Genomic DNA, 24523 nt, shown 5'->3' on the forward strand with positions numbered 1-24523 from the left:
TATCTTTTTCATAATTAAAAACCTAATAACAAAAAAAAAATTTGTTATTTAACATAATATAAAATTTATAAAAATTATAAAACCTAAATTCTAATATTATAAAAAATATATATATATTTAAAATAAATTTAAAATGATATGTAAATATATATATAAAAATTAGTTATAATTAAATATAAAACACACATTCATATTTCTTTATTAGTGATATAAAAATTTTGTTATAATTTTCAGATTATATAACAATAATACAATATAAATATAACAAAAAATAAAATTTAAAATACTCTATATAAAAATATTAATTAAAAAAGGAAAATTGCGAAAATATAAATATTTGCATTAATATATAAATATATTGGAAAAATTAATATTAATAGTTCTGTTTTTCTTTCTTTTTTTCTGTTTTTTTATTAAAATATATACATATATATTAATATAAATTTATATATGTATATATTTATAAAAAATATTAAAACAAAAACAAATATAGGGTATATAGTAAAATTAATTTTTACCTTAATATATATATATATATATATATACATATAAAAAGTATAAATTAAATATATATATATATATATATATACATATGTATATTTAAAGACTGGTTTTGTACACTTTTTACATAAAGCTATATATGTAATTAGTATGAACAAAAATAAAAAAAATTAAAAAATATAAAAACATTAAAAAATGCATATATTTAAATAAATTTTATTTATTATTATAATTTTATTTGAATATGAAATTTATATTAATTATTTACGTTTGCTAAAAAAATTAAAACGATTATTAATAATTTAAAATTAATTTTTGAATATACAAATCTAAAACAATTTTGATAGTATAACAATAATATACATTGATCATGTTAGTATAACAGCACAATTATTTTTATTAAATACATTCACAAGTATGTGTATTTTTTTTTTTTGAAAATATTCACATAAGCCAAGAGTCCCTTGTTAATTTTATTACATTTATCTTGTGCATTATAGAAAAAATTAATATTCATTAAAATTTGTTATACAATATAATAATAAAATTTAATATAAATTTTTGTATTGTTATATAGAAAAATATTATTCAACAAAAATATTAGTTTTGATTCACAATAAACATTATTAATTGGCAACTATTAATTGCCCCCCCACCCCACATATTCCATATAAACCTATATAAAATCCTAATTTTTTAACAAAATTTATATGTAAAGCAGAGAAGTACACCCACCCTCTTAACTAGCAAATAACTGCAATAAAATAAGTTAAATAAATAATTTCGTAAATACCATTATTTAATTTTTGTTTTGAAAAATATTACTTCCTTATTCTTCTTTTAATTCTCAAAATTTTATTTTTGAATTTTCCTATAATATTATATAATAATTTATTCCGTATATTAAACATAATACATACATATATAAATTGTTTTTTAAAATATTTATAATTTAAATTATTTTTAATTTATATCACGTACACGCATATAAAAGAAAAACATTAATTATTATTATATTATATATTCTACCTACATACATACATATATATAAAATTGAAATGTGATTTTTAAACCTATAATAATATGTAAAATATTTTATTTAATAATAATCAAAGTAAAAACAGAAGAAGAAAAAATACAAAAAAAAAATTATTCAAATATAAAAATTAATATTTAAATTATTAATTTAATTACTATAAATATAAAATAAATATAAATAAGATTCTTTAAAAAGCGAACGTTAAGAAATTGGCATTCAATTTATATATATATACATATATATATATACATATATATATACATTTATATATATATATATACATATATATATATATAAATTTAAAATTTGTAAATAGATAATGCAAACAAAATTAGTTTTTTAAATTTGAAAATAGAAATTTATATATATATAAATATATATAGTAAATAATTTTGAAGAGATTTAAGATGTTAAATTAAGTACATATATATATATATATATATATATATATATATATATATATATATATATATATATATATGTATGTATATATATATATATATATATATATATATATATATATAAATATATAAATAAATAAATAGTAAAATAAAGTGCAGAAAATTGCAGCATGAATAAATAGGTAATTAGTAATATAAAAAAACAAAAAAAAATATACCGAATTAAATTTTTAACGTATACCATTTTATTACTGTTATATGTATATTATAACTGAACTGTCAATAAATGATGATTATTATTAATTTTTTAATTTTATATTATTTAACAAATGTATTCATACTGACATATTGTGTTTATATTCAATTTTTTTTTTTATTTTCCTTTTGTAAAATTGATGTTATTCTGTAATCTTCCTTTTTTTATTTAAAAAAGAAAACAATATACATACATATAATATACATTATTATGTATAATTACATAATAATAGTTATCAATCTTTCTAAAAAAAAAAAAAAAAATAAAAATAATGAACTGAAAAATAAATATAGCCACCTTAATATTAAAAAAAAAATTAACAATCAAATTTAAAATACACAAAAGAATCTCAAATTTAATAATTTTTTTAACAAAATAATTCATTAAATAATTTATTTTATTAGTTTTTTTTTTGTTTTAATAAATGAGTTAACAATATATTTGGATTCTAGACAATATAAATAATATAATAAAAAAAAAATTAAAGACAATTAATTTAATCACAAACAAATAATGTGTTCTTTTAAGGAAAAAACCAACTTTCTTATTAATATTAATGGCCACAAAAAATTTTTATTATAATATTTAGCTATTCTTATTCATAAAATGTTATCAATTAAAAGTAAAATATATTTAAAATAATTTTTATATTATTATAATAATTGTCTCAATAATTTTCATATTACTTATATAACAATATTATTTCATTTGCAATGACCTAGCTACTTATATACTTTTACAAATCAGGCAATACATAATTTTACATTTTCACGAACGCGATACACAGGGAAAATGGCATTATATATTTTGTGTTCATAAACAAAATCTTGTTCACCTAAATTTATTCATAAATATAGCTAATTTTTTGCAATGACTTAACTTAGGTAACTTATATACTAATATAATTCTGACTGGCACCGAATTTTTTACTACGCAGTTATATTTCTACGTACTTTTTTTTCAGTAATTATTTTTAAAATTTTTCAGAATGTTATTCTATATTAACTTGCCTTGAAAAGTGAATCAAATATTTAAATTATTTGCTTTAATCTACTAAGAAATTTCAGTTTCTAAAATAAAAAAAATCATTTTTAATTTTAATATACATACTGAGATTTCTTACAATTAATTCTGAATATTCACTATAATAAATATCATTTCGCTCTTTATTAACAATTACATTTTAAATTTATATTATATTTTGATAATATAATAATATTTTCCCATTTTCATTTTAAACCATTGCTTTTCATTTTTATTAAATAATTTTATTTTTAATTTTTTTTTTCAATACTTTATGTAATTACACAAATCTAAGAAAATAGCTAATAAAAAACAAGATCCCTTAAATATAAAACTTCAAAAATCATTTAAGAAAAATTAAAATAAAAAAAATTTTAATATTAAAATAATTAGAGTATATAAAATATTCAAAATACAAAATGGAAAAAACTAACAAAATAAAATAAAAAAATTTAAAATCTGTAAATGTTTAATATTATATAAAAAAAAATAAATATTATTAAAAAAAAAATTATTAAAAAAAATTAAAAAAAAAAATAAAAATTAAAATAATTCATAAAAAAAAATAGGTAATAAACATTTTTTAAATAAAAATAAGCAAAATATATTAAATAAATGTTAAACTTATTATATAAAATATATGAAAATATTTATAATAAATTGGAAAGAAAATACAAAAAAAAAAACAATTAAATCATAAAAAATATTAAAATTTTATTATATAAATTATTAACAAAAAAAAAAAAAACAAAAATTTGAAAATAAAAAAAATAATTAAAACAAAAATGTGTCGTACTATTTTAAGGATTGGTAATATATATATTAAAAAACAAAAAGAAAAAAAAATACAAAACTATTCAAATATAGTAATTTGACTGTAAAAAAATATAAAGAAATGGAAAATTTAAATAGTATTATAGAAAATCAACAACAAAAAAGCAAAACAATGAAGATATAGGAAATTAAATTTAAATTAAATATTATAAACCTTAGAATACACACTCTATAGTAAGATTAAAAAATTTCAAAAAAAAAATGGATGTAAAAAAAAATAAAAAAAAAAATAACGAAATATATAAAACTATATTATTGATAGATATATATGGTTATATATATATATATATATGTATATATATATATATATATATATATATATATATATATATATATATATATATATATATATATACGAATATACGTGCATGTATATACACACATATATATATATAGATATATATATATAAATATATACATATAATTATATATATATATCTATTTAAGAGAAAAAAAGAAAAAAATAAGAAAAAAAAAGAAAAACAAAAAAAAATAGATTACATAAAAATATAAAAATAAAAATTGTAAAAAATTTATTTGAAATTTTCTTTTAATTTCTTTATTGACCCTTGCTTTTCATTTTTAACATAAAGTGAAACTCAAAACTTAACTCCTATTATCTCAGAAGTGTATACAAACCTATAATTCCATTGATTAGTATATAATAACTAGATTAACATAGAACATATGACATATTTATGACTGATTTCTGTAATGATATTTATATGTTCACTTAAAGTTCTAACTTAGGTCTTTATTATTATTCGGCGAAGCGAATGAAATTTTTGGTATTATTATTAACGAATTCACCGAAATTTTAGGCGAATGAGCATTCAAATCTGTCGAATGAAAATTCTGTGTAGCAAGCTTGACGAATGAAACCAAAAATACAAATACATAATACATAAGTGTTTTTTTCTATTGGGTATTATAGTATTTATAGTGGTGTAATGGAAAAATCTAAACTATTTGCAAAGTAAATTCATAAAACTCTACAAGTTATTGTAAAATATATTGACTGTTTCATATAAATTTAAGCGTGAACAAATCAAACCAAAAACAACTCGAGCATTTAATTAAATTAATATAAAACAACCTCGATATGTATTGGTAAAGAGATAGGAAAATTCCATTGTTTTTGTAATAAAACGTGGTGTTAACCTTATTATTTTCGGTAGGTTTTCTGATGTCTTTCGGTAACAACATTTTAAATCTGGCGAGTGAAAGCATTGGCCGATCATAATTTAAAATCTCATTCGATTCGCCTAGTCCCTAGTCCATTCGACTCGCATAGCCATTCACTTCGCCAATCATCATAAGGGTATTAAATTTTAAAAATCTTATTTTGTATCATTACAGGAAATAACTAGTTCAATAGTTTAGATGTTTAATATCTTACATTTTTCTATATGATTTTATTGAAACTAAAAATATTTTTGCAAGATTTAAATAAATCTTTAAAAATGCTTCAGAACTTTCGTCATGCTATAATTTTCGAAAATGATATATGAGTACTTCTTTATTATATTGAACTGTAACCAATATGTACATAATATTATATAAGGCACGAAAAACCATTAAATATGTAATTTATAGACTTATTATTGTTGTGAATTCGCCAGATTTTACTCCTTAAATTATAGAAAATAAATTAATAATAATTTCTTTTCCGCGTCCAATTTTTAGGTACATTATAAAATTGTGCAACTTGAACTTGTTTTGTTGAAATTTTCACTACGTCAAAACGACATCAACACTAAAATACTTAAAATTATGTCCAATTAAAAGAAAGTTTTCCTTTGTATGATACATATAAGGTTTATTTATAGGATTTTGTTTCTTAATATATGTGATGATTGACGTGTACATAATATTTATACAAAAATCATAATTGTACATACAAAATATTAAATACACAAATGACTAATTATGAAAATAATCCACTTTTTTAAAATGATATACAATTAAATTAAGTTAAAAAATTATTTAAATTACTTTTGTATACAATAATTTAAGTCTTTAAAATATTCAGTACAAAATTATCAAATTTAATCTATAGGTATGAAAAACAATTGAAATTAAATAATAGCATGAAATCTTAGAAGTTCATCGGAACCATCCAACCTTTAAGAACAAAACAAAAAATAATAAAATGAATTTTTTTAAACTCATTATTATATAAATACATAGATAGCAACCGGGGCAGCAGTAAATTTAATGGGAAAATTCTTAAGTTTAATTAATATTTAATTTTTAAAATTTATCTTTAAAATATATTAATTGTAATACAAATTTCAAAATTAATATGTTTACATATATACATACATATATTTCCATATACATAATAGAAAAGTTTTGTGGCTTTCTCTTCAATATTTTATTTTTCAAAAGTCATTTTAGGAAAAATCAACGCACATATTTTGACATTTTACCAAAATAGCATCGGTAATCATTTGATACCATTCTTTTGAAAATTTTGAATAATCAGCATCTCGAAACAAATCTACTTTATCTTTTCCATCGATTTCCGATGACAAATAATAATTTATTGCAATTTCTGATAATTCCGGATTAAAATGAGTTAATGACCATTCAAATACACGTAGGCAACTTTTCAAATCCAAGCGATGCACTAACATTTCAAATAGATATTTTTCTAAGTCTGTCATTATATACATACGACTTAATTCATATGCTTCTAATATAGAATCAAAATGATATACTGGCGGAATGTTTAATGGTTGCTTTTTCGATTTTAAATTAATCAAATTTAAAAAATATTTTATTCCATGTACTGTATAATCTTTTAAATGTACTTCTCCTTCTTTATTTTCTCGAAAATCGCTATTTAACATTGAATTAAATACTTCACTGTTGTGGGATAAAATTGTTTTACTAAACTTTACTGGAATTTGTGAACAACCTCTGTGTATTAAAAATTTCATTACATCATCCTCATTTTCATTTTCATTGCAAGTTTCAATAAAATCAATTAATTCGTCGAATTCTTTGATTGTGTTGAAAACAAATTTATGACATCGTGGAGTAGCAATTCCCAATGTCTGAGCGATTGATGTTATTCCATCAGCCGCCTCTACTCTTAATTCATCATTTTTATTTAAAATTGTAGCTAATAATATATTTAGAACATCATTTTCAGTCAATAATGAATATAAAAAAGATGGACTTTTTATAATAAATGAAATCGCAATTGCTCCTCTTTTCTGATGATCTATTTCATTTTTTAATAATTTAGCTATTTCACCACGTCCATATCCAGTTTCTGCTACACAAGTTAATGTATCAATAAAATTAACACCACCGGATTTTAACTAGAAAAAGTTTAATACGGTTTAAAAAAATCAAATAAAATTTTAAATGAAATAGTTTTTATTTTTTTATGAGTCAAAAAATGTCTTCCAAAATTAACTTGATTAAATGAATCTGAGGTAGAATAAATTTTGTTTATTGAGTGCTTGTTCGAGAAAATAATGGAAATAATGTAACCTCAGATTGAATATCTTTCAGTTTGCCTTATATAATTTTTTATATACATTTTTAAGCCCGTAAAAAAAGATACTATACATACTTTTGACTAGAAAGATATATATGAATAAGTACTATCAAAATGATGTATTTATTTTAGTATTGATAGGTACATCACTTTATAAATTATAAATATAAATATAAATTTATAAATTTAACTTACGTCTTCAATTCTAGTCATCTTATACAATTGATGAGGAACGTTTTGTTTTAAAATTTTAAGAAAGAACTTGCTATCTCTAAAATCGAAAGAAAGATATTTTAAAAATTTAATAAAGAGAAAAACCTAACGCCTTACGACAAGATATTCGTTAAACAGCTTCCAAAACTGCTATGGTTTATTCCAAACACATTAATTGCTTGTATAATAATATTTAAAGTTTGTGGTTTTCCAAGCTCTACTCTGTTAGTTGTCAACAAACTAACTCTAAACAATAAATTATCGATAATATCTATAGCATTTCGAGAAAATATTTTTTCTGTCATTTGAACTAAAACCCAGAAAAGAAAAGTTTTATGTTGCAAATCTTTTCAAATTCAAGTACTAAGGAAAATAGAAAAAAACTTTTTACCAGGATCCTTTTTTTCATCTTCAAAATCAGAAAAATTTTCCTCAATATTTGTTTCTGTCTTAAAAGCAATATCTAACAATTTCATAACATCACATTCATCAGACGTTTTTTCTTTTATTGCATTACTTTCATCCTCACTATCTGCTTCATCTTCACTGCAAACTGGCGAATATGTTTCTGACTCAAAATCGTTTTCTAACATAAAAGAAAATTGATAAAAGCTTACAATTTTATGAATATATGTATGTATATAATTCACCTGTCATTACTTTTGCACTAACAGGGGACAGACTTCTAGAACTACATGGACTAAATGGCGATAGATTTAACGGAGAACCAACAGGAGAATCTTCATCATAAAACTCTTCCCATTTCGCAGCCTATCAAATTTGTTTTTGAATTTTGTATAAGAAATTTATTAAAAATATTATTAATTAAATCAAATTATGAATCGTTAAAATGAAATCAATTAAATATTTACTTTAGAATTTGGTTGAATCGCTTCGGCGGGAGATTTTCTTTTTTTTGCTTGAGCTCTTGCTAGCTTTTCTTCTACTTTTTTTTTCCGAACCTCATCATCTGAGTTCAGGAAAGCCTCCAATTCTTTAACCAACATATCAACTAAGCCTTCACGCGACATAAAATCTATACTTAAGTTGTCGTACTGAAAGTTTATCAAAACGAACAATATCTGAAAAAAATAAATATTATGAAACGTCATTTATTGCAGTATTGTAATAATAAGGTAACTTTACCAAAGATACTTCTGAATAAGATTTCGACTTTTTTGCTAATTCTAATAATTTTTGTAAAGCTCCACTTCGCCTAATTTTAGCACGATTACATGCATCACCTGCTAACACATTAAGTGAATGAATGCAACATTTGAGTTCAGAATTAGATAATGGTATTTCTAAAATATTAGAAATTAAAATAGTAATATTCATAATAATATAATAATGTAATAAAGTATAAGTACTTAAATGTTCTGCCATTAATAAAGTACAAGCAGCTTCGGCGGCATCAGCTTGACTTAAAGAAGAAACCGCGTAGGGGTTTCTAGAAAAATTTGATATTATTCTTAAAGAAAGACCCCGGAACGGATTGCTTTCATTCGCAAAATATATAATGCATGGTAAACTTAATAACGGGCTATGTAATTCGGCCGCAGATTCCCGAGAAGGAATTTCCGATATTAAGTGTACACACTTCAGTATTTCATGCACTATGTCGAGATGAGATTTTTCTTTAGGCATAGTAAATAAAATTACTTTCTTTTTGCTCTTCAACATTTCATTATCAAATATATCATTTCTAACACCTTCCAAATGTCTCGCAACTTCCTGAAAATATTTTTCTCTATGCTCTTGAACTTTAAGACCAACACGTTTTTTTACATCTATATCGTCATTCAAAGTGTTCTGCACCTCAATATGATCTTTTTTCATTTCTTTTATAAGAATTTGTAATATTATTTTAAAGCCACCATTTCCAATAAAAGATTTAATGAATTCTTTGTTGCTTAACAAATATCTAGCAGCTCTCACACCCATTATAGTAGTTTGATCCTCAATGGATTCCTCAAGAATAAGACAAAGCGATTGGGAAATTGAAGAATTGTAGTTAAGAAACTTAGATGTATTTTGTTTTGCTAGGTTCCCTAATAATCTACATGCTCTACATTGAATAGATGGATTAGGTACACTCTTCAGTATGGTAACTAATGATGGAACAATTTTGTTCTCGAAAGCCTAAAAAAATTAAAACATCACGCAAATTAAACAATGACTTATTAAAGATTGAATATCTTACTTGTGTACAGCATTCTTCATCAGTGCAAGCGTTGCCTAAAATACTCAAGGCAATTTCTAAAATCTTTTCGTTAGGTCTATTTAAAAATTTGATTAACGGTGGAATTCCCTGCGAATTTTTGAAAAGCATAATCCCTTCTCGATCTTTGACAATATCTGTTCTCAGTTTGACAAGCGCTTTTAGTAAATTATTTTTGTCCGTCGAATTTTTCAACACTTCTAAAAGGTTTAAAACTGTAGCGGTAGACATATTCTAAATGTTTTTATCAAATATTAAAAGATTAAGAACTATATTTTATAAATTTAAACTACTTTAAAATTTCTGTTTTCATAAAAACCAAACAAATTTCCACTAATATAAGACCACAAAATTATTTATGAACTGACACTGTCAATAAGTTTCTATCCAGTCACTGTCAAACTGCTAGCATGGCAATTGTCATGAGTATTAACCCATTTGAAGTTAAATTTTTTGAAGTTATATTGCACAATAGTTACTGTTAAAACTGTTAGCTTTGAGTAAAAAACAATGTTGTATGAAACAATTTTTTGTGAATTAACCAAAAATTAGTTAATTCTCAAAAATACTTATGCCGCATCATGTCAAATAGTATGACATAATATAATACGTACAATTTACAGGTAAATGGAAAATTCATTATAACTGAGTTTGTTTTATTCCTTTTTAATTTTGACAAGATGTCCTTCATTAATTCTTTCAAAAGCTTTTAAGATGAAGCTCGTATCCGGTCTACAATGGAAATTTACTAAAAATTTGATCTTATATTGTTCAAATGCTTGTTCTCGTCCAGTTATAAATACACTTCTCGAAAACCATCGTGCTTTGCAACCAACTTCTGAAAGAAAGCTCTATCTATTTTTGATTCTCCAAACAATGGTACGCAATATTTTAATTATTAGAGGGTCACTGTTTGTCTCCTTTCCTAATTCACAGATCGATCATTTCTAAACTGAAGAGCTGCAATATTAGAGAGCTCAATAATTAGCAAAATCTAGATTGTTTTAATTTTATTTAAAAGTCCTAAAAATGTATTAAATATTATGTAGGTGCATTTAATAATGTGCATTAGAGAAAGAAATCAAAATAAAATTTAAAAAAAAAATGTAAACGCCTCTTAAACACAATAATCAAAATAATGTAAATATTTTGTTTTTGTTTTTATAGATAGTTCATTTACTTATAATATATTTTACATAATTATACGTTTATCTAAAAAAATATGTAACAATGTCCATAGATTAGCGATCTGTTAAGGCAGTAGAAATGAAACGCCATATCCAATCGAATATCAAACAGGTATTTTCATTAAAATTGCACTTAAAACTCACAGCTTTCACATTGTAATATTTAGTTAGTTGGTGCCTACAAAGACGGCATAATTAACCCGCAAAATGTAATAGATTATAGTTTAGACGATGCGGCAAAACTTAAAATATTAAATGCTTTTGTAAGATTGTGTCCAGAAGCTGCATTTCATCAAGCAAAAGAATCTACATTTCGTTATCAAAATAAGCAAGAAAAAAGCTATCTAGATGGTGTCCCAATTGCGGTTAAAGACAATTTTTGTACAAAAGATATTCATACCACATGTGCATCAAAGTATTTACAAAAGATTGAAATATTTGTCCAATCTTTATTTTATTTAATTATTTTATTTTAGAATGCTTCAAGATTTCATACCGCCATATAATGCAACGGTATGTGAAAAACTGTTCAATTCTGGGGCGATTCTGGTAGGAAAAACGAATCTTGATCAATTCGGAATGGGCTCAGGAACTGTAGATTCAATATTTGGCCCAACCAAAAATATTTGGAGTGAAGATTTAACAAGCAATATGTGGAGAATTGCGGGAGGTAGCTCTGGAGGATCTGCTACAGCGGTTGCTGCAGGAATTGTTTTTGGGTAAACTATACACAATATGAATTATGTAAGTATTTGTAAACATATTTTTAGTGCCTTAGGCTCTGACACCGGTGGATCTACAAGGAATCCAGCTTCATATTGTGGTGTTATTGGTTATAAACCTTCTTATGGATTACTTTCACGACATGGGTTAATCCCTTTAGTAAATTCAATGGATGTTCCAGGTATCATTACAAGAACAGTAAATGACTGCAGTTTAATTCTTAACGCAGTTGCTGGCCCTTGCAAATATGATTCAACAACTGTAAAAAAAGAGTTTAACCCATTCATTTTGGAAGATGAAATTTCAGTTTCAGGAATTAAAATAGGAATTCCAGAAGAATACAACTGTGAAGGCTTATCAGAAGATGTAAAAGAAACCTGGATAAAAATAGCCGATTTATTAGAAAATGAAGGAGCCATTGTAAAGAAAGTGTCCTTACCTCATACAGAAGCTTCTATTTTTGTTTATTCCATTTTAAATCAGTGTGAGGTTAGCAGTAATATGGCTCGATATGATGGTATCGAATATGGTCATCGCGCTGAAGACGAATCTAGTACGGAACAATTATATGCAAAAAGTCGTGCTGAAGGATTTAATACAGTAGTTAAAACAAGAATCTTAGCTGGCAATTACTTTCTCTTACGAAGAAATTATGAAAAATATTTTTTAAAAGCTTTGAAAGTTCGTAGACTTATAGCAGATGATTTTAAAAAAGTTTTCAATAATGAAAACGGGGTTGATGTATTATTAACCCCAACAACTCTATCAGATGCTCCACTTTACACAGATTTCATTAAGTCTTCTAATAGAGATCAATGTGCTGTACAAGATTATTGTACTCAACCAGCAAATATGTCTGGTATTCCAGCTATTAACGTTCCAATACGTCTATCTTCAAGAGGTTTACCAATTGGTTTGCAATTAATGAGCGATAATTTTAATGATCAGTTTTTATTAACAATAGCTAAATGGATAGAATCACAAGTTAATTTTGATTGTTTAGAAAATAACCAAATTTACGCAGCAAGAACCTAACTACAAAATTTTGAAAATGTAAATATAAATAAGCCTTCTAAGTCATCAAATACACATAGTTTAGAATAAATACTAAATATTTATTTTTGTTCTTAGAGTGTTGTACATTGAATATCAAAGAAACTAACATTACAAAATAAATTACCTTCTGAAAATATTCGCCACACACCTTGTTGTAAAATTTGTAACAAATATCCAAAAAGGAACTGAAATAGCATTGTTGACACCAGTAGGAAAAGCAATCATTTTTCCAAAAGGGGAAAAATTAAATTTATCATCAAATACTATTACTGGCACATAACGATAATAGATTGAAACTATAATTAGTATAAACGATCCTAAAATTTGAAATACATATCCAAGACCAAAATTTATAGCTTCATTCAATAAAGTTTGTTTAGATAACGGCGGAGGAAGCTCTCTTTGCAACAAAAATATTTGTCTTTGTTTTTTAACCCAATCGGTGTAGTTAAGTGACATGTTGATACCATCCAACTCCTTTTCAAGTATTGATATCTGCCTTTTTAATTCTTGTTGCTTTTCTGATGGTTTGGTCAAATAAGTTTTAAGCTGCAAAATATGCATTATTTTCTACTCATTATTTTATATTGTTAATTTTACCGGTTTTGATAGTTCATGTGCAAAAGCAATTAAAGTGTTCAATATTATAATAAAAATTAGAGGGAACATTCTGAAATTTTATAAATTTTTATAAAGTAAATTTTGTAAATAAACAGTTTTCACTAAGCAGAAGAAGTTAGAAAAACGTCAAAAATAGTTCCAGCTGGTTTTTTGGTTCATGTTCTCAGGAGTTTATTGGTGAGAGTGTTCACACTCATTGCAATAAACAGACTTTATAGATTTCATTCCAATTTCAAGATTACATCAAAAAAAAAATTTATAATATTTTAAATAGAATATTTTATAAGTTCTTATAACAGCTAACAAAAGAATTTATGCATCAGTTACTATAATTTTACTCAGAATGGTGCTCCTGTTACCAAATGCCAAATTTTAAATTTCAAAATTTGAGCAAACTTTTCTTTGAAATTGTGTGAAATAAGCCACTTCAAAATAGAAACCGTGTCATGAAACTCGTTAACGTAAAATTTCAGTACTGAAGATTTTATAGTTTACGAGATATTATCAAATTATTTCGGAAGCAGTACGAATATTTTTGGTTAACTCAAAATTTGTAAATTTGAATTTATGAAAGTTTATTGCGAAATTTTTTACGAGATTACGACTTAATCTTTTATTTTTTCATTAATTACGTTATCATTTATTATGTTATATTTCCCCAGCTCAGACTTTTTAAATCCGGATTTAACTTCTTTAAATTCACTTCACTGAAAATAATATTTTCTAAAAACAGACATTTACCGCTCGCATTAACATACATTTCGTATTTAAATATGTACTTGTATACTTACATATTATGTATTTTCAAAAAAAAAAAAGGAAAAAATATGTAATAGGATACCTTATACATATGTATCTAGGTTGTATAACGTACAAAACAGTTGAGGAATAAGGACGCATCAGCGAATTAAATTTAAACGGTCTTACCCACCATTAGAGCATAACCAAGCTTTTTAAAAATTAAGATGTAACAGGTTTTTAGATATTCAATACTAAACCCAATTAACACCAAAGTTATTCTTTTGTGCTAATCCAGTATATCAATGATCTCAGACTTTTCGTTAGATAAGTTTTCAAAACTTTTCTTTCGTGTTCATCAATTGTGCACTTAAAATAAATTTTAACTAGAAAATCTTCTATCCAACTATCATTAATGAAAACTAATAAAATAGAAATTATCTTAAAATAATGATAGCAAAACCAAAATTAGAAATGCACCAGGAAGACAAACACGAAAATTCTAATCAAAAATATTTTTTAAGATCCAATCAAATAGGTAAAGTCAATTGCCTATAAGCCAATTTCTTAATGGTATAAAAACCATGTATTGATAGAATTTATAATATGTACTATAAAAAGTTTGTATACTTGGCATTAGAAGGCTCGTTTGAAGGCATTAGAAACAAAAAACAAATTAAATTTAAAAATATAATCAGAATAATTTATTTAAAATATTGATATTCAATCGCTTCAGGTGCATCGATTTCCTTTTTATTTCATTTTGTTCAAAAACTAACTTTATACAAGTGTTTATAAATTAAAATTAAATTTATAACACTTTATTTTTAAAAAATAAAATAATTAGAATTATAATATATATAGAATTATGACTGATATCAATATATGTAAGTTATTTTCAAAATATTTTGCTCCCAATGAATCAACTATTGATATTTTTTCTTAGAAGGTAATTTTTTTATAAAGAAACCAAAAAAAAAAGTCCTTCTTTTTTCGTCTCCTTTTAAAACATAAAAAAAAAATTTATGTGTTTTTCCTAGAACCTCCAAAACCCGAAAATCCCATAATAGCGGCTATATCACTTGGCATTCCAGTATCGTCACCATCAATATTATCATCAGCTTTACGCTTACGTTCTTTTCTTTTTTCCTTTTTATGTTCTTTGTAACGTTCTTCTTCTTCTTTAGCTTCGCGTAGCCTTTTATCTAAGTCATATTCTTTCTTTTTCTCTTCCATCTTTTTTTTATTTATCTTAAATCTTTCTTTAACTTGATCTACAGTACTACGTTCCACTTTCATTGACATTCCCAAATTTCTTTGATGTTTCTTTCCATTGATATGATCAAGAAAGTTGATAGAATCTTTAACAACACAATCGCAAACATTACAATAATAACCTCCACTTTGAGATGTCGGCGTATTTTTACTAATAACAACACTCTTTCCCAGTTTACTATCCAAATCAACTTTATAGTCTCGAATTTTTAAATTTTCTCGTTGTACAGGCTCTAAAATATATGTACATTATATAATTTCTAATTAAATTGATTAGCTAGGTAAAAAATGATTTATAGAAGAAGTATTAGATAATTTCATGTCTTTTTTTATAATATTTTCTATGTATATATACATAATAGCATAAACCAAAATTTTCCAATATTTACATACCACCGCTTTCGTCTTCTTTTTGTATAGTTTTAATTCGGTCCTGAGCTAGTCTTTGATATTCAGCTCGATCCCACTTTCGTCGATGATCGTCAGGTCTCATACTCATGATTAATTGTAAATATTTCCTAATCTTTTTGCAATAAAATTATAATTTAATTTTAAGTACTTTTGATAAAATGCGAATAGTTTTCAAATAGACTGTTTTTGACAAATTATAAACACTGAAAAGTCATAATAAAATTACAAACAAATTTTTCCCCAGGAGCGGCTAGAACAGTAATGCCATAATATGGAAATAATCTCGGCCAGTCTTACTTTTATAGTTTCAATCATAAGTGGATCACATCAATTTTACTAATTTTTGTTTATTTGTTGAAAGTTTTAATAAGATGTTTTATCTCTTTATACATTTCATAAAAGACGTATCCAAATTTTCAGCAAGTAATTTTCCCAAAGTGTTCGTAGATTTTTCCTTGATAATTAGTTTTCTAAAACTTTTTCTCTATTCCTTTTGATCCGACGTTGATTTAAAAAATTACATACAGGAAATTTTATTCTTTTGCATTTTAATTGTAGTCAGGTAGTAGCACGTTGATTGAAAGTGAAATTTTCATTCAAAAATACAGTTTTTACCCAAGGTGAAACCAATTAAGTTTATAATGTAAAAATTGATGTATATGCTCAGTAATTTTGCCCATTCATTGACATTACTGATTAAGGTTTTTTGAAATGAAAGTTTTAGTTAAAACACTTTTAAACTTGAAATTAAAACTTTATAATCGATTGGAAATCAATTTAACTGATAGATGATAAGAAAGCAAGCTATAAGCATCAAAACACTTTTTGAGTCTAATTAGCTGTCATTTAAACGCAGCAAGTGTTTTTCACACTTGCAGTATGACCATTGAAGTACATTTAACCATAAGCAAAATTGTCTCAATCAAAAAACCCAGCTATTGTAACTTTATTTGAAAACTTAAAATTCTAATTTACAGAAGATGACAATTGTTCAAAATAGTTTGGAGAAATTCCAAATCACATGATGCGTTGACACTTGTTTAATGTTTACTTATTTACCTATGTATATGTTAACAGATGGTTATTTATTACAAATTATACTAAAACTATTTTAATTTTAAGTGAAATGGATTTTAAAAGTGTTAAATTAAAGCCTACTATGAGAGGCGTTAAGAAGTGTAAATTTTGCGGATATTATAATGGTTTCAGAGCAAAAAGTACCCAAAGGATTATTCTAAAACTTTCATTATTCTAATAGTTTTATAAATTTTTAGGTTGCAAAAATAAAGGATGTTTTTCTTTTGTTGACAATATTTCGAGGAAAAATGGTTGGATTGACCCCATAGAACTTATTTCTAATAATGACACTAAAATTTTTAGTGTGCGAGTAAAAGAAAGAGATTTAACATTAAGAAATTTTGTAGAAATCACAGATACAACTTTATTGGCAGAAGATGATTATACTTCTATTATTAGTAGAAATGCTATTTGTTTTGCAGATACTTGCAAATATGATGTTAGAGATCTTGAAATAATATGCAAACATGTTAAAAGTACAGGAATTTGTAACCAAATAGCTACAGGAATAGAGATCGACAGGAAAATAATTGATAATTTAAAAATCAGCCAAAATTACAAAGATGTATTGTGGAATATGTATAATACAAATTTAAGTTTTGCTCCACCATTACAACGTTTAAATAATTATACGTTTGCTGTCCAATGTTGCAAAAGTATTTCATTTCCGGCTGGCCGTTTGCATGTGTAAAAATCTAACAAAGATACGTCATTTTGATACATAAATATAATTTTAATTTTAGAGTCATTTTGCCTGATGGAACAAGTTTAAATAAATTAGCATCTCGATATCAATGCACTTGCAAAAACTTAAAAGGATCTTCTAAATTCAATAAGGAATATGAACACTTTTGCTTTCATATTTTATTTTTATTAACTGGAATTATGAGTTCAAATTCCTTGCAGTACGAATTCAATAGTTTTTGCAAATTATTTGATAATTTTTGGAGCATATGCGAAATTGATAAATTTCAACAAATTGTAAGTTTTTTTACGAATAACATTATTTTTATTAGTAAGACCATACACTCACCATGTATTTAATATTATTTCAGGAATTTGTGAATTTTCAAAAAAGTATTGTGGAGAAAGAATGTAATAGTGACGAACAAAAAAATTGTTCTGGGTTGGAAAATATTAAAGTTTTTGATAGAGATAAGATAAAAGTAAATGAGTCTCAGGAACTGAAATCCAATATATCATTTCATAAAAGTGGTTCTTCTAGTAATATATTTCAAAGTTTAAATATTTATGAAATTTTAACAAATGAATGCAACGAGAAAATGAACATTATTAAAAAAGTAGATACAGAAACTTGTACTATGAATGCAATGTATGAGACGACATTTGAACCAAAAATGCTTGAATCTGACGTTTTGTTACCACAATATTTAGACCCAACCGAAAAATCAAGTAGTTTCTTAAATTTTAGTGATTGGTTAAATTTTGTAATTGAAAAAATTAACACAAGTATTCAATTTGAAATCAACAAGTCAAAAATTGTACACCATTTCAATATACATGAGGTGGGCATTCTTGTAAATTTATATTTTAATAATATTTTAATTCATACTAAAATTTTATGAAAAATGAAAAATTTAATGTGAATATAATTTATTATTTGATTATTCTGTATTTTTTTTTTTATAATATCAATATAATAATTTAATTTTTTTTTTTAGAATTTCTTTATATTATTGCACGATAGATTTTCCTCTAAGGGCCGAAAACGTTTACCAGATTATTTTAATTTTATAAAGTTTCAAAATAGAAAGCTAATACGGCATTTGTGGCTTTTTTCTAACAAATTTATTTTAAATCAAATATTTAACACCGATACTTTATCAATACAATTTGAAAAAATTTGTAAGACTTATACGGCAAATATAGCCATTCCTGAAGTTGATATTAACTGTGATAAGAATAATTTAAAAAAATATAGACAAATCAAACCAAAACGCTATGTTGCTTACATACGCCTTAAGAATAGTGAAAATTGTGTAAGTTATTTCTTATTTTAATTAGCAATTTATCGATTTGTTTTATCGCATATACTTTTAGGATGAAAAATCACAATTTATTTTAGAATGGATCCCAAATGTTTATCCTAAGAGTAAATTTGGTGTTCTCAAAATCGAATTCACACTAGGTTTTGCGATAAGGTAGTACATACCTAAACAGATTTCAATTTATCATTCGAAAGTGTTTGAGAGCAATGATTTCGATGTGTTTTTATTAAATTTTCATTACTTGAATTAAAATTTTGTTATTTAATTTTAATATTTATCTATATAATTATCATATATTCCTCGTTATGTATTCCTTTAACAAAGTTATTGTAAATTGTACTTTTAGTTCATAAAAATAAAAGTAAAATATTTACCTTCTATTTAATTAAAACAATATTTTTAGAATCGATTAAATTTTTATTTAAAATTTTCTTTTCATTTTTATGAAATATATATACAGCAAAAAAAAAAAAAATTAATAATAATATGTGAGTAATTTTTCTATTCTTTTAATTTTTCCCACCTTAAAATTATTCATACAAATTGCTGTAACTTTTATTTTTATTGTATATTTTTTTTTTTTAAAGTTGCAGATATTATTATGAAGAAACAATAAATTAATTATTTAATAACCCAGATTATTTGTATTTTCAAGTGCAACTAAAGTACAATGATTGTGTCTTTTTTAAATTTTTGTAAAACTAATACAGATAAGAAAGTGCAAAATAGGAACGATTATGGTAATTTTTTATAGATTCAAAATGTTTGGTATATGTGAAGAATTTTTTAATGATCTAATAATACAACTTTTTAGTTTCTTTAATTTTGAATGAAATTTTTTACTTTTATATTATAAAATCTTACATTTATATTTATAAAATTTTATATTAACAATAGATGTTTTTAATTCACTGTGTTATTATGAATAGTTTAAATATGGATTAGAGAAAATTGAAATTTATTATTTTTTCAAATAGATAAAATTTATTTTTAACTTTCTTTTTATAATTTTTGCGAATTTATTTTGAATTTTTCATTAAATATGATTTATTTAAGAAAACATAATTTATTATTGAAGTATAAATTATTATTTAAAATAAACTTCAATAAGCAAAATTTTAAAATGTTAGGAATTTATCGTAACTCAAGTATTTATTAAAAATATTCTTAATCGAATTATTTAACTACATATATTAACTGTAATATTAGAACGATCGGTATGGAAATTTAATTTAATTTTGCAGAGCGTTTCAAGATCAAAATTTGTTTTTATCTATATTATTTTTCTAGATATTTAATTGATTTTTTTGATGTATGTTTTTGATGAATATTGTTTTATAATTGAAATACTATTGAAAAATTTCTTACTTTTCTGCTTTACGTTTTTTTTGGAAAAATATATTTACATAGGCATTGAGAAAGAAAAAACGAACGTACATTTTTTGCAAATTATTTCGCATTACAAGTTATAATCGATAATGTGAAATACGCGTTGAGCTCTTTTTTGCATCTTAATCGAGATAATCGATTGCAGTTACAATGCTTTTGTTAAGAAAAGTATTGCAAAATTTTTGTGTAATGTTTGTCAACAGATTTCTGCATTTGTAATGTAACCGATAAAGCAAAAAACAAATGCCACAATTTAATTGTCAGTCATAACGTTAAATTTTTTCGCATTTTTGTAATAAAAAATTTTAACTGCTGATTTTGTTTTCTGTGCGAAATGGAAAATTTTGAAGAGGATTTTCAAGTAATTTAGTACAAAAATCGAATTCAGTTTTAGAAATATTCAAATTAAAAATAATTTATCGCTGAAGCAGTTGTCAACTGGTTGCATGCAAAAGTTGTATACGAATTATTAATAAATTAGTAGTTGGTGATCGTCAGATTTAATTCTTGTTGACCGACATTTGACATTATCGATTACACCTATATTCACCTTATGCTAAATTCTTTGTCTTTGAGATTAGTACCATTTTGATGAAATTTTCATAATAATTATTTTTTGTTAAAGAAGAAGCACCAAAAATATTTTGTTTATTGATTTAGATATTTCTAAATTATATAACAGCAATGAAAGAAATATTTTTTATATGTATGGAAAATAAAAAAAAATCTTGAACTTTACCAAAGAAAAAATGTTTTAATTCTTTTAAATTAAAAAAAAAAAACAAAATCGGTTGATTTTAATTCATTCTTAATTAACTAGTATTTATATTTATGTATGTATATAATATATTTTTTGTAATTATAATAAAATTAGAGTTTTTATTTCACTTTAATGAATATTTTGCTTTTCCTTTTTTATGAATAACTTGAATTCACATAGTTTTTTTTTTTTAATTTTTTTTCCTATTTTAATTTTTTTTTTTAAATATATAATTTTTTTTTTTTTAATTTTAAATTTATTTATAAAGTTTTAATTATTTTAATATTACAATTTAAAATTACTTTTTTTTTTAATTTTTCTTTTGTATATAAACATATTTTTTTTAAGATATAGAGTTAGTAGTAATTTATTAGCATTGACAATTTTCATTATTTCTGGGTCGATTATTACGGTCAGAATTAAGTCTAATTTGATCAGGAAATTCATTGTATAATTCAACCTAAAAAAAAAGAAAATATTTAAAGTAAAAGTAAAGTTATTTTGTGCCAATTAACATACATCTGCTTCTTGAGCTAATGCATTTTTCGCAATTGTTTGAAATGCTAATTCGACATTAAGACCATCCTTAGCTGAAGTTTCAAAATAAGGAATATCATTTTTAGATTGACACCATTGTTGAGCTCTTCTTGTTGAAACCTTAATATATAAATATATTTTTATTAGTAATATCAAAATATGGGATGGCAAAATAAAAAATTGTTTACCTGCCGATTTTCCAAATCAACTTTATTGCCCAAAACAGCAAATGGAAAATGATCAGCATCTTTTGGACCGGCTTGTATTAAAAATTCTTCTCTCCAAGAATCAAGATTCTTAAATGAATTTGGAGCTGTAACATCATAAACTAAAACACAACAATCAGCTCCTCGATAAAATGCTACACCCAAAGATTGAAAACGTTCTTGGCCGGCGGTATCCCAAATCTTAAAAAAGAAAAATAGAATCGTTTCCAGATTTTTTATCAAAATTTATTTATAACTACATAACTATACAGTTATTTATTTTTAAATGTTTTTTGTCATGTAAAAAAATTTGATATATACCTGCATTGTTACGACACGATCATCCACAACAACTTCTTTTGTACAAAAGTCAGCTCCAATTGTTGCCTTATATGAATTTGTAAAACGTTTGCTAACATATTGATTCATTAACGATGTTTTACCAACACTACTATCGCCAAGGATAATAACTTTCAAAAGAGATTTCTTTCTAGTTGCCATTGTTATTTTCGTTTCCTCCTTAAAATTAATAATTTATATTTTACTTGAATGAAATTGTTTATAATATCTAATTTGTTTTTGGATTCAATTTAATTAAGGTTTGTATTGTGGGTAGGTGGGTACATCGAGATAATTAATTTTACCAAAAAAGATTTTTATACAAAAAATCTATTAACCAGATAAATTCAGATTTATCAAGGTAAACCACGATTGATAACTCTTTGATTTAATAATAAATTAATTTTAAGCAAATAATTCCAACATATTCATATACATACATACATAATTACATTTTTCTTAAAGATTTACACCGATGTAGGTACCAAGGTACATTTCAATTGTTTAAATTTCATATGATTAGTCGTACTTTGATTTTTTTTTGTTATTTTTAATTCAAAACGTAATTCAACCTCATTAGAAACTGGTTATTTGATTTTATTTGAAAGCTTAACATTTTTTAAAAATTTATAATGAATAATTGAATCACAAATTATTTTTTTTTATTGATGAGCAACTATATATCTACGTACCTACAGAACTACTATACACATCCAATAATATTTACTTGGAATTGGGGTTGAATTAAATATAATGAAAAAGGAAAATGAAAAGATTAATAAAATATTTTATGTTTATGACTCTTTTTATCTTCATTATATTAAAATTATAATATGGTGATAAGAAATATGAATTAGATGCCCGTATATTTTAAATCAAGCTTAAATAAAAAACCATAATGAGTCATGAATATTTTTTATAATCACGATAATATGTTAGTGCACAATATGTATGTAGATATGTAGATTTTCCTTTTGTTGTCTCTTTAATGTCATACTTATTAAATCTCTAGGTAGCTACTAGTACTCGTACAATAATAATATTGTTAATGAAACTTTTGATGTTAAATGCACAAAAACATCTCATATTTCGCTTCATCATTGTCGCATGATAGGAAACATAGTTGTTTAAAGAATTATAAGCGTAAATTTTTATAATAAAAAAAAAAAAAAACTGAACTAATAACAGTTATTCCCCTCAATTAATTTTCTAAAACATTTTTTTCTTAATCTGAATTTTACTTGAGTGTTTCCTTGTAATTTTTTATTCGATTGAAATTGTACATGGAATAAAATTAATTTTATTATGAAATTAAATTTTAAAATAAGAAAAAAATTTTTTTCTTCATTTTTTGTTGCAAAATTTACAAATTTTTTTGAAAAATAATTTTTTTTTTTTATCTGACGTAATCAAATGAATATACGTAATTAAAAATTTATATTATAAACATTTTTTTATTAATTTTGCATATAAAAAAGTGCTAGAAATAAGAATTTTCAGGAAACAACGTAATTTATGATAAATTCGAAGGTTTCTTCGACAATCTTTTTCTTATTACACAGTCACAAAAATTCATTCGTATTGAAATCATAAAAATGACAAAGTGGAACAAAGAGCTGCTGTTTTTTTTTCTTTTTTGCTGCTGCCTATTTCAATTTTTACTTATTTTTGTTTATCTTAATTAAATTAGTTTCCATGTTAATTGAGTCATATATTTTATATAGAAATCTAAAAATAATAAAATATAGTATATTTTTATTTAACTCACTTTTTAATAAATTTAAATTAATATTTTGATAACTTTCAATAATTAACTTTCTATATAAATTACACAAAAAAAAAAACCTTTTCACTTTACTTATTACGCGACTGATTTCTGGTTTTTCATTCCTCTTTTTTTTTCCTTTTCCAACAGCTTTAATAGTTTGACGTTTTTTTTCTTTGCGTTTATTTTATAATTCTACACAATATTTGATTGTCAAAAGTGGAGAGTTTAAAAATATTTCAAATTGAGTGCATGAAGTTTCGTGTTTTAGTTAAAAGTATTTTATCATAGATTGCGCACAAATAATATAAGATATTATATTATTTATGTATTAAAATAAATTTAATTTTTTCTACGTTAACCGTTACTATTGTTTTGTTTTCTTCCTGTTATTTTGTTATTTAATGTTTCTGAAACAGGAATAACAA

General features: G+C 23.6%; 6 protein-coding genes across 8 annotated transcripts; 2 read left to right on the top strand and 4 right to left on the bottom strand.

Moving 5' to 3' along the window:
* Window positions 1–5999: 5999 nt before the first annotated feature.
* LOC129605828 (uncharacterized) lies at window positions 6000–10359 on the bottom strand. Of its 2 annotated transcripts, XR_008696738.1 has the most exons (10): window positions 9985–10359; window positions 9152–9923; window positions 8928–9085; window positions 8654–8863; window positions 8432–8552; window positions 8173–8367; window positions 7899–8091; window positions 7764–7839; window positions 6380–7386; window positions 6000–6178 (listed from the first exon to the last, which is right to left on the bottom strand). XR_008696738.1 is itself a non-coding variant. In XM_055515802.1 (9 exons), the coding sequence occupies exons 1-9, from the start codon at window positions 10231–10233 to the stop codon at window positions 6451–6453; spliced, it is 2910 nt and encodes a 969-aa protein (XP_055371777.1). In that variant the 5' UTR covers window positions 10234–10359; the 3' UTR covers window positions 6000–6450. The 2 variants fall into 2 exon arrangements, 1 of the variants encoding a protein (XP_055371777.1); XM_055515802.1 differs by having other exon boundaries at window positions 6000–7386.
* A 791-nt stretch (window positions 10360–11150) lies between these two features.
* Window positions 11151–13094, top strand: LOC129605826 (glutamyl-tRNA(Gln) amidotransferase subunit A, mitochondrial). Its single transcript, XM_055515799.1, has 4 exons — window positions 11151–11301; window positions 11357–11604; window positions 11666–11908; window positions 11960–13094. Exons 1-4 carry the CDS (start codon window positions 11269–11271, stop codon window positions 12945–12947), a joined length of 1512 nt encoding a protein of 503 aa, XP_055371774.1. The 5' UTR covers window positions 11151–11268; the 3' UTR covers window positions 12948–13094.
* Window positions 13007–13707, bottom strand: LOC129605827 (guided entry of tail-anchored proteins factor 1). Its single transcript, XM_055515800.1, has 2 exons — window positions 13569–13707; window positions 13007–13517 (listed from the first exon to the last, which is right to left on the bottom strand). The coding sequence occupies exons 1-2, from the start codon at window positions 13635–13637 to the stop codon at window positions 13089–13091; spliced, it is 498 nt and encodes a 165-aa protein (XP_055371775.1). The 5' UTR covers window positions 13638–13707; the 3' UTR covers window positions 13007–13088.
* Window positions 13708–15039: 1332 nt separating this feature from the next.
* On the bottom strand, window positions 15040–16194 carry LOC129605848 (zinc finger matrin-type protein 2). Its single transcript, XM_055515824.1, has 2 exons — window positions 15996–16194; window positions 15040–15835 (listed from the first exon to the last, which is right to left on the bottom strand). The coding sequence occupies exons 1-2, from the start codon at window positions 16099–16101 to the stop codon at window positions 15351–15353; spliced, it is 591 nt and encodes a 196-aa protein (XP_055371799.1). The 5' UTR covers window positions 16102–16194; the 3' UTR covers window positions 15040–15350.
* Window positions 16195–17093: 899 nt separating this feature from the next.
* LOC129605849 (uncharacterized protein C2orf42 homolog) lies at window positions 17094–19402 on the top strand. 2 transcript variants are annotated; one of them, XM_055515825.1, is made up of 6 exons: window positions 17094–17230; window positions 17288–17777; window positions 17834–18071; window positions 18146–18616; window positions 18773–19090; window positions 19152–19402. In XM_055515825.1, exons 1-6 carry the CDS (start codon window positions 17140–17142, stop codon window positions 19254–19256), a joined length of 1713 nt encoding a protein of 570 aa, XP_055371800.1. In that variant the 5' UTR covers window positions 17094–17139; the 3' UTR covers window positions 19257–19402. The 2 variants fall into 2 exon arrangements, with proteins under 2 accessions (XP_055371800.1, XP_055371801.1); XM_055515826.1 differs by having other exon boundaries at window positions 19177–19402.
* Window positions 19403–20132: 730 nt separating this feature from the next.
* Window positions 20133–24247, bottom strand: LOC129605809 (ras-related protein rab7). Its single transcript, XM_055515767.1, has 5 exons — window positions 24099–24247; window positions 22313–22510; window positions 21974–22192; window positions 21768–21905; window positions 20133–21708 (listed from the first exon to the last, which is right to left on the bottom strand). The coding sequence occupies exons 2-5, from the start codon at window positions 22490–22492 to the stop codon at window positions 21619–21621; spliced, it is 627 nt and encodes a 208-aa protein (XP_055371742.1). The 5' UTR covers window positions 22493–22510; window positions 24099–24247; the 3' UTR covers window positions 20133–21618.
* Between the last annotated feature and the right edge of the window lie 276 nt (window positions 24248–24523).

The sequence above is a fragment of the Condylostylus longicornis genome, unplaced genomic scaffold, assembly GCF_029603195.1.
Source record: "Condylostylus longicornis isolate FDR11 unplaced genomic scaffold, ASM2960319v2 ptg000015l, whole genome shotgun sequence".
In the NCBI taxonomy this organism is placed as follows: Eukaryota; Metazoa; Arthropoda; class Insecta; order Diptera; family Dolichopodidae; genus Condylostylus; species Condylostylus longicornis.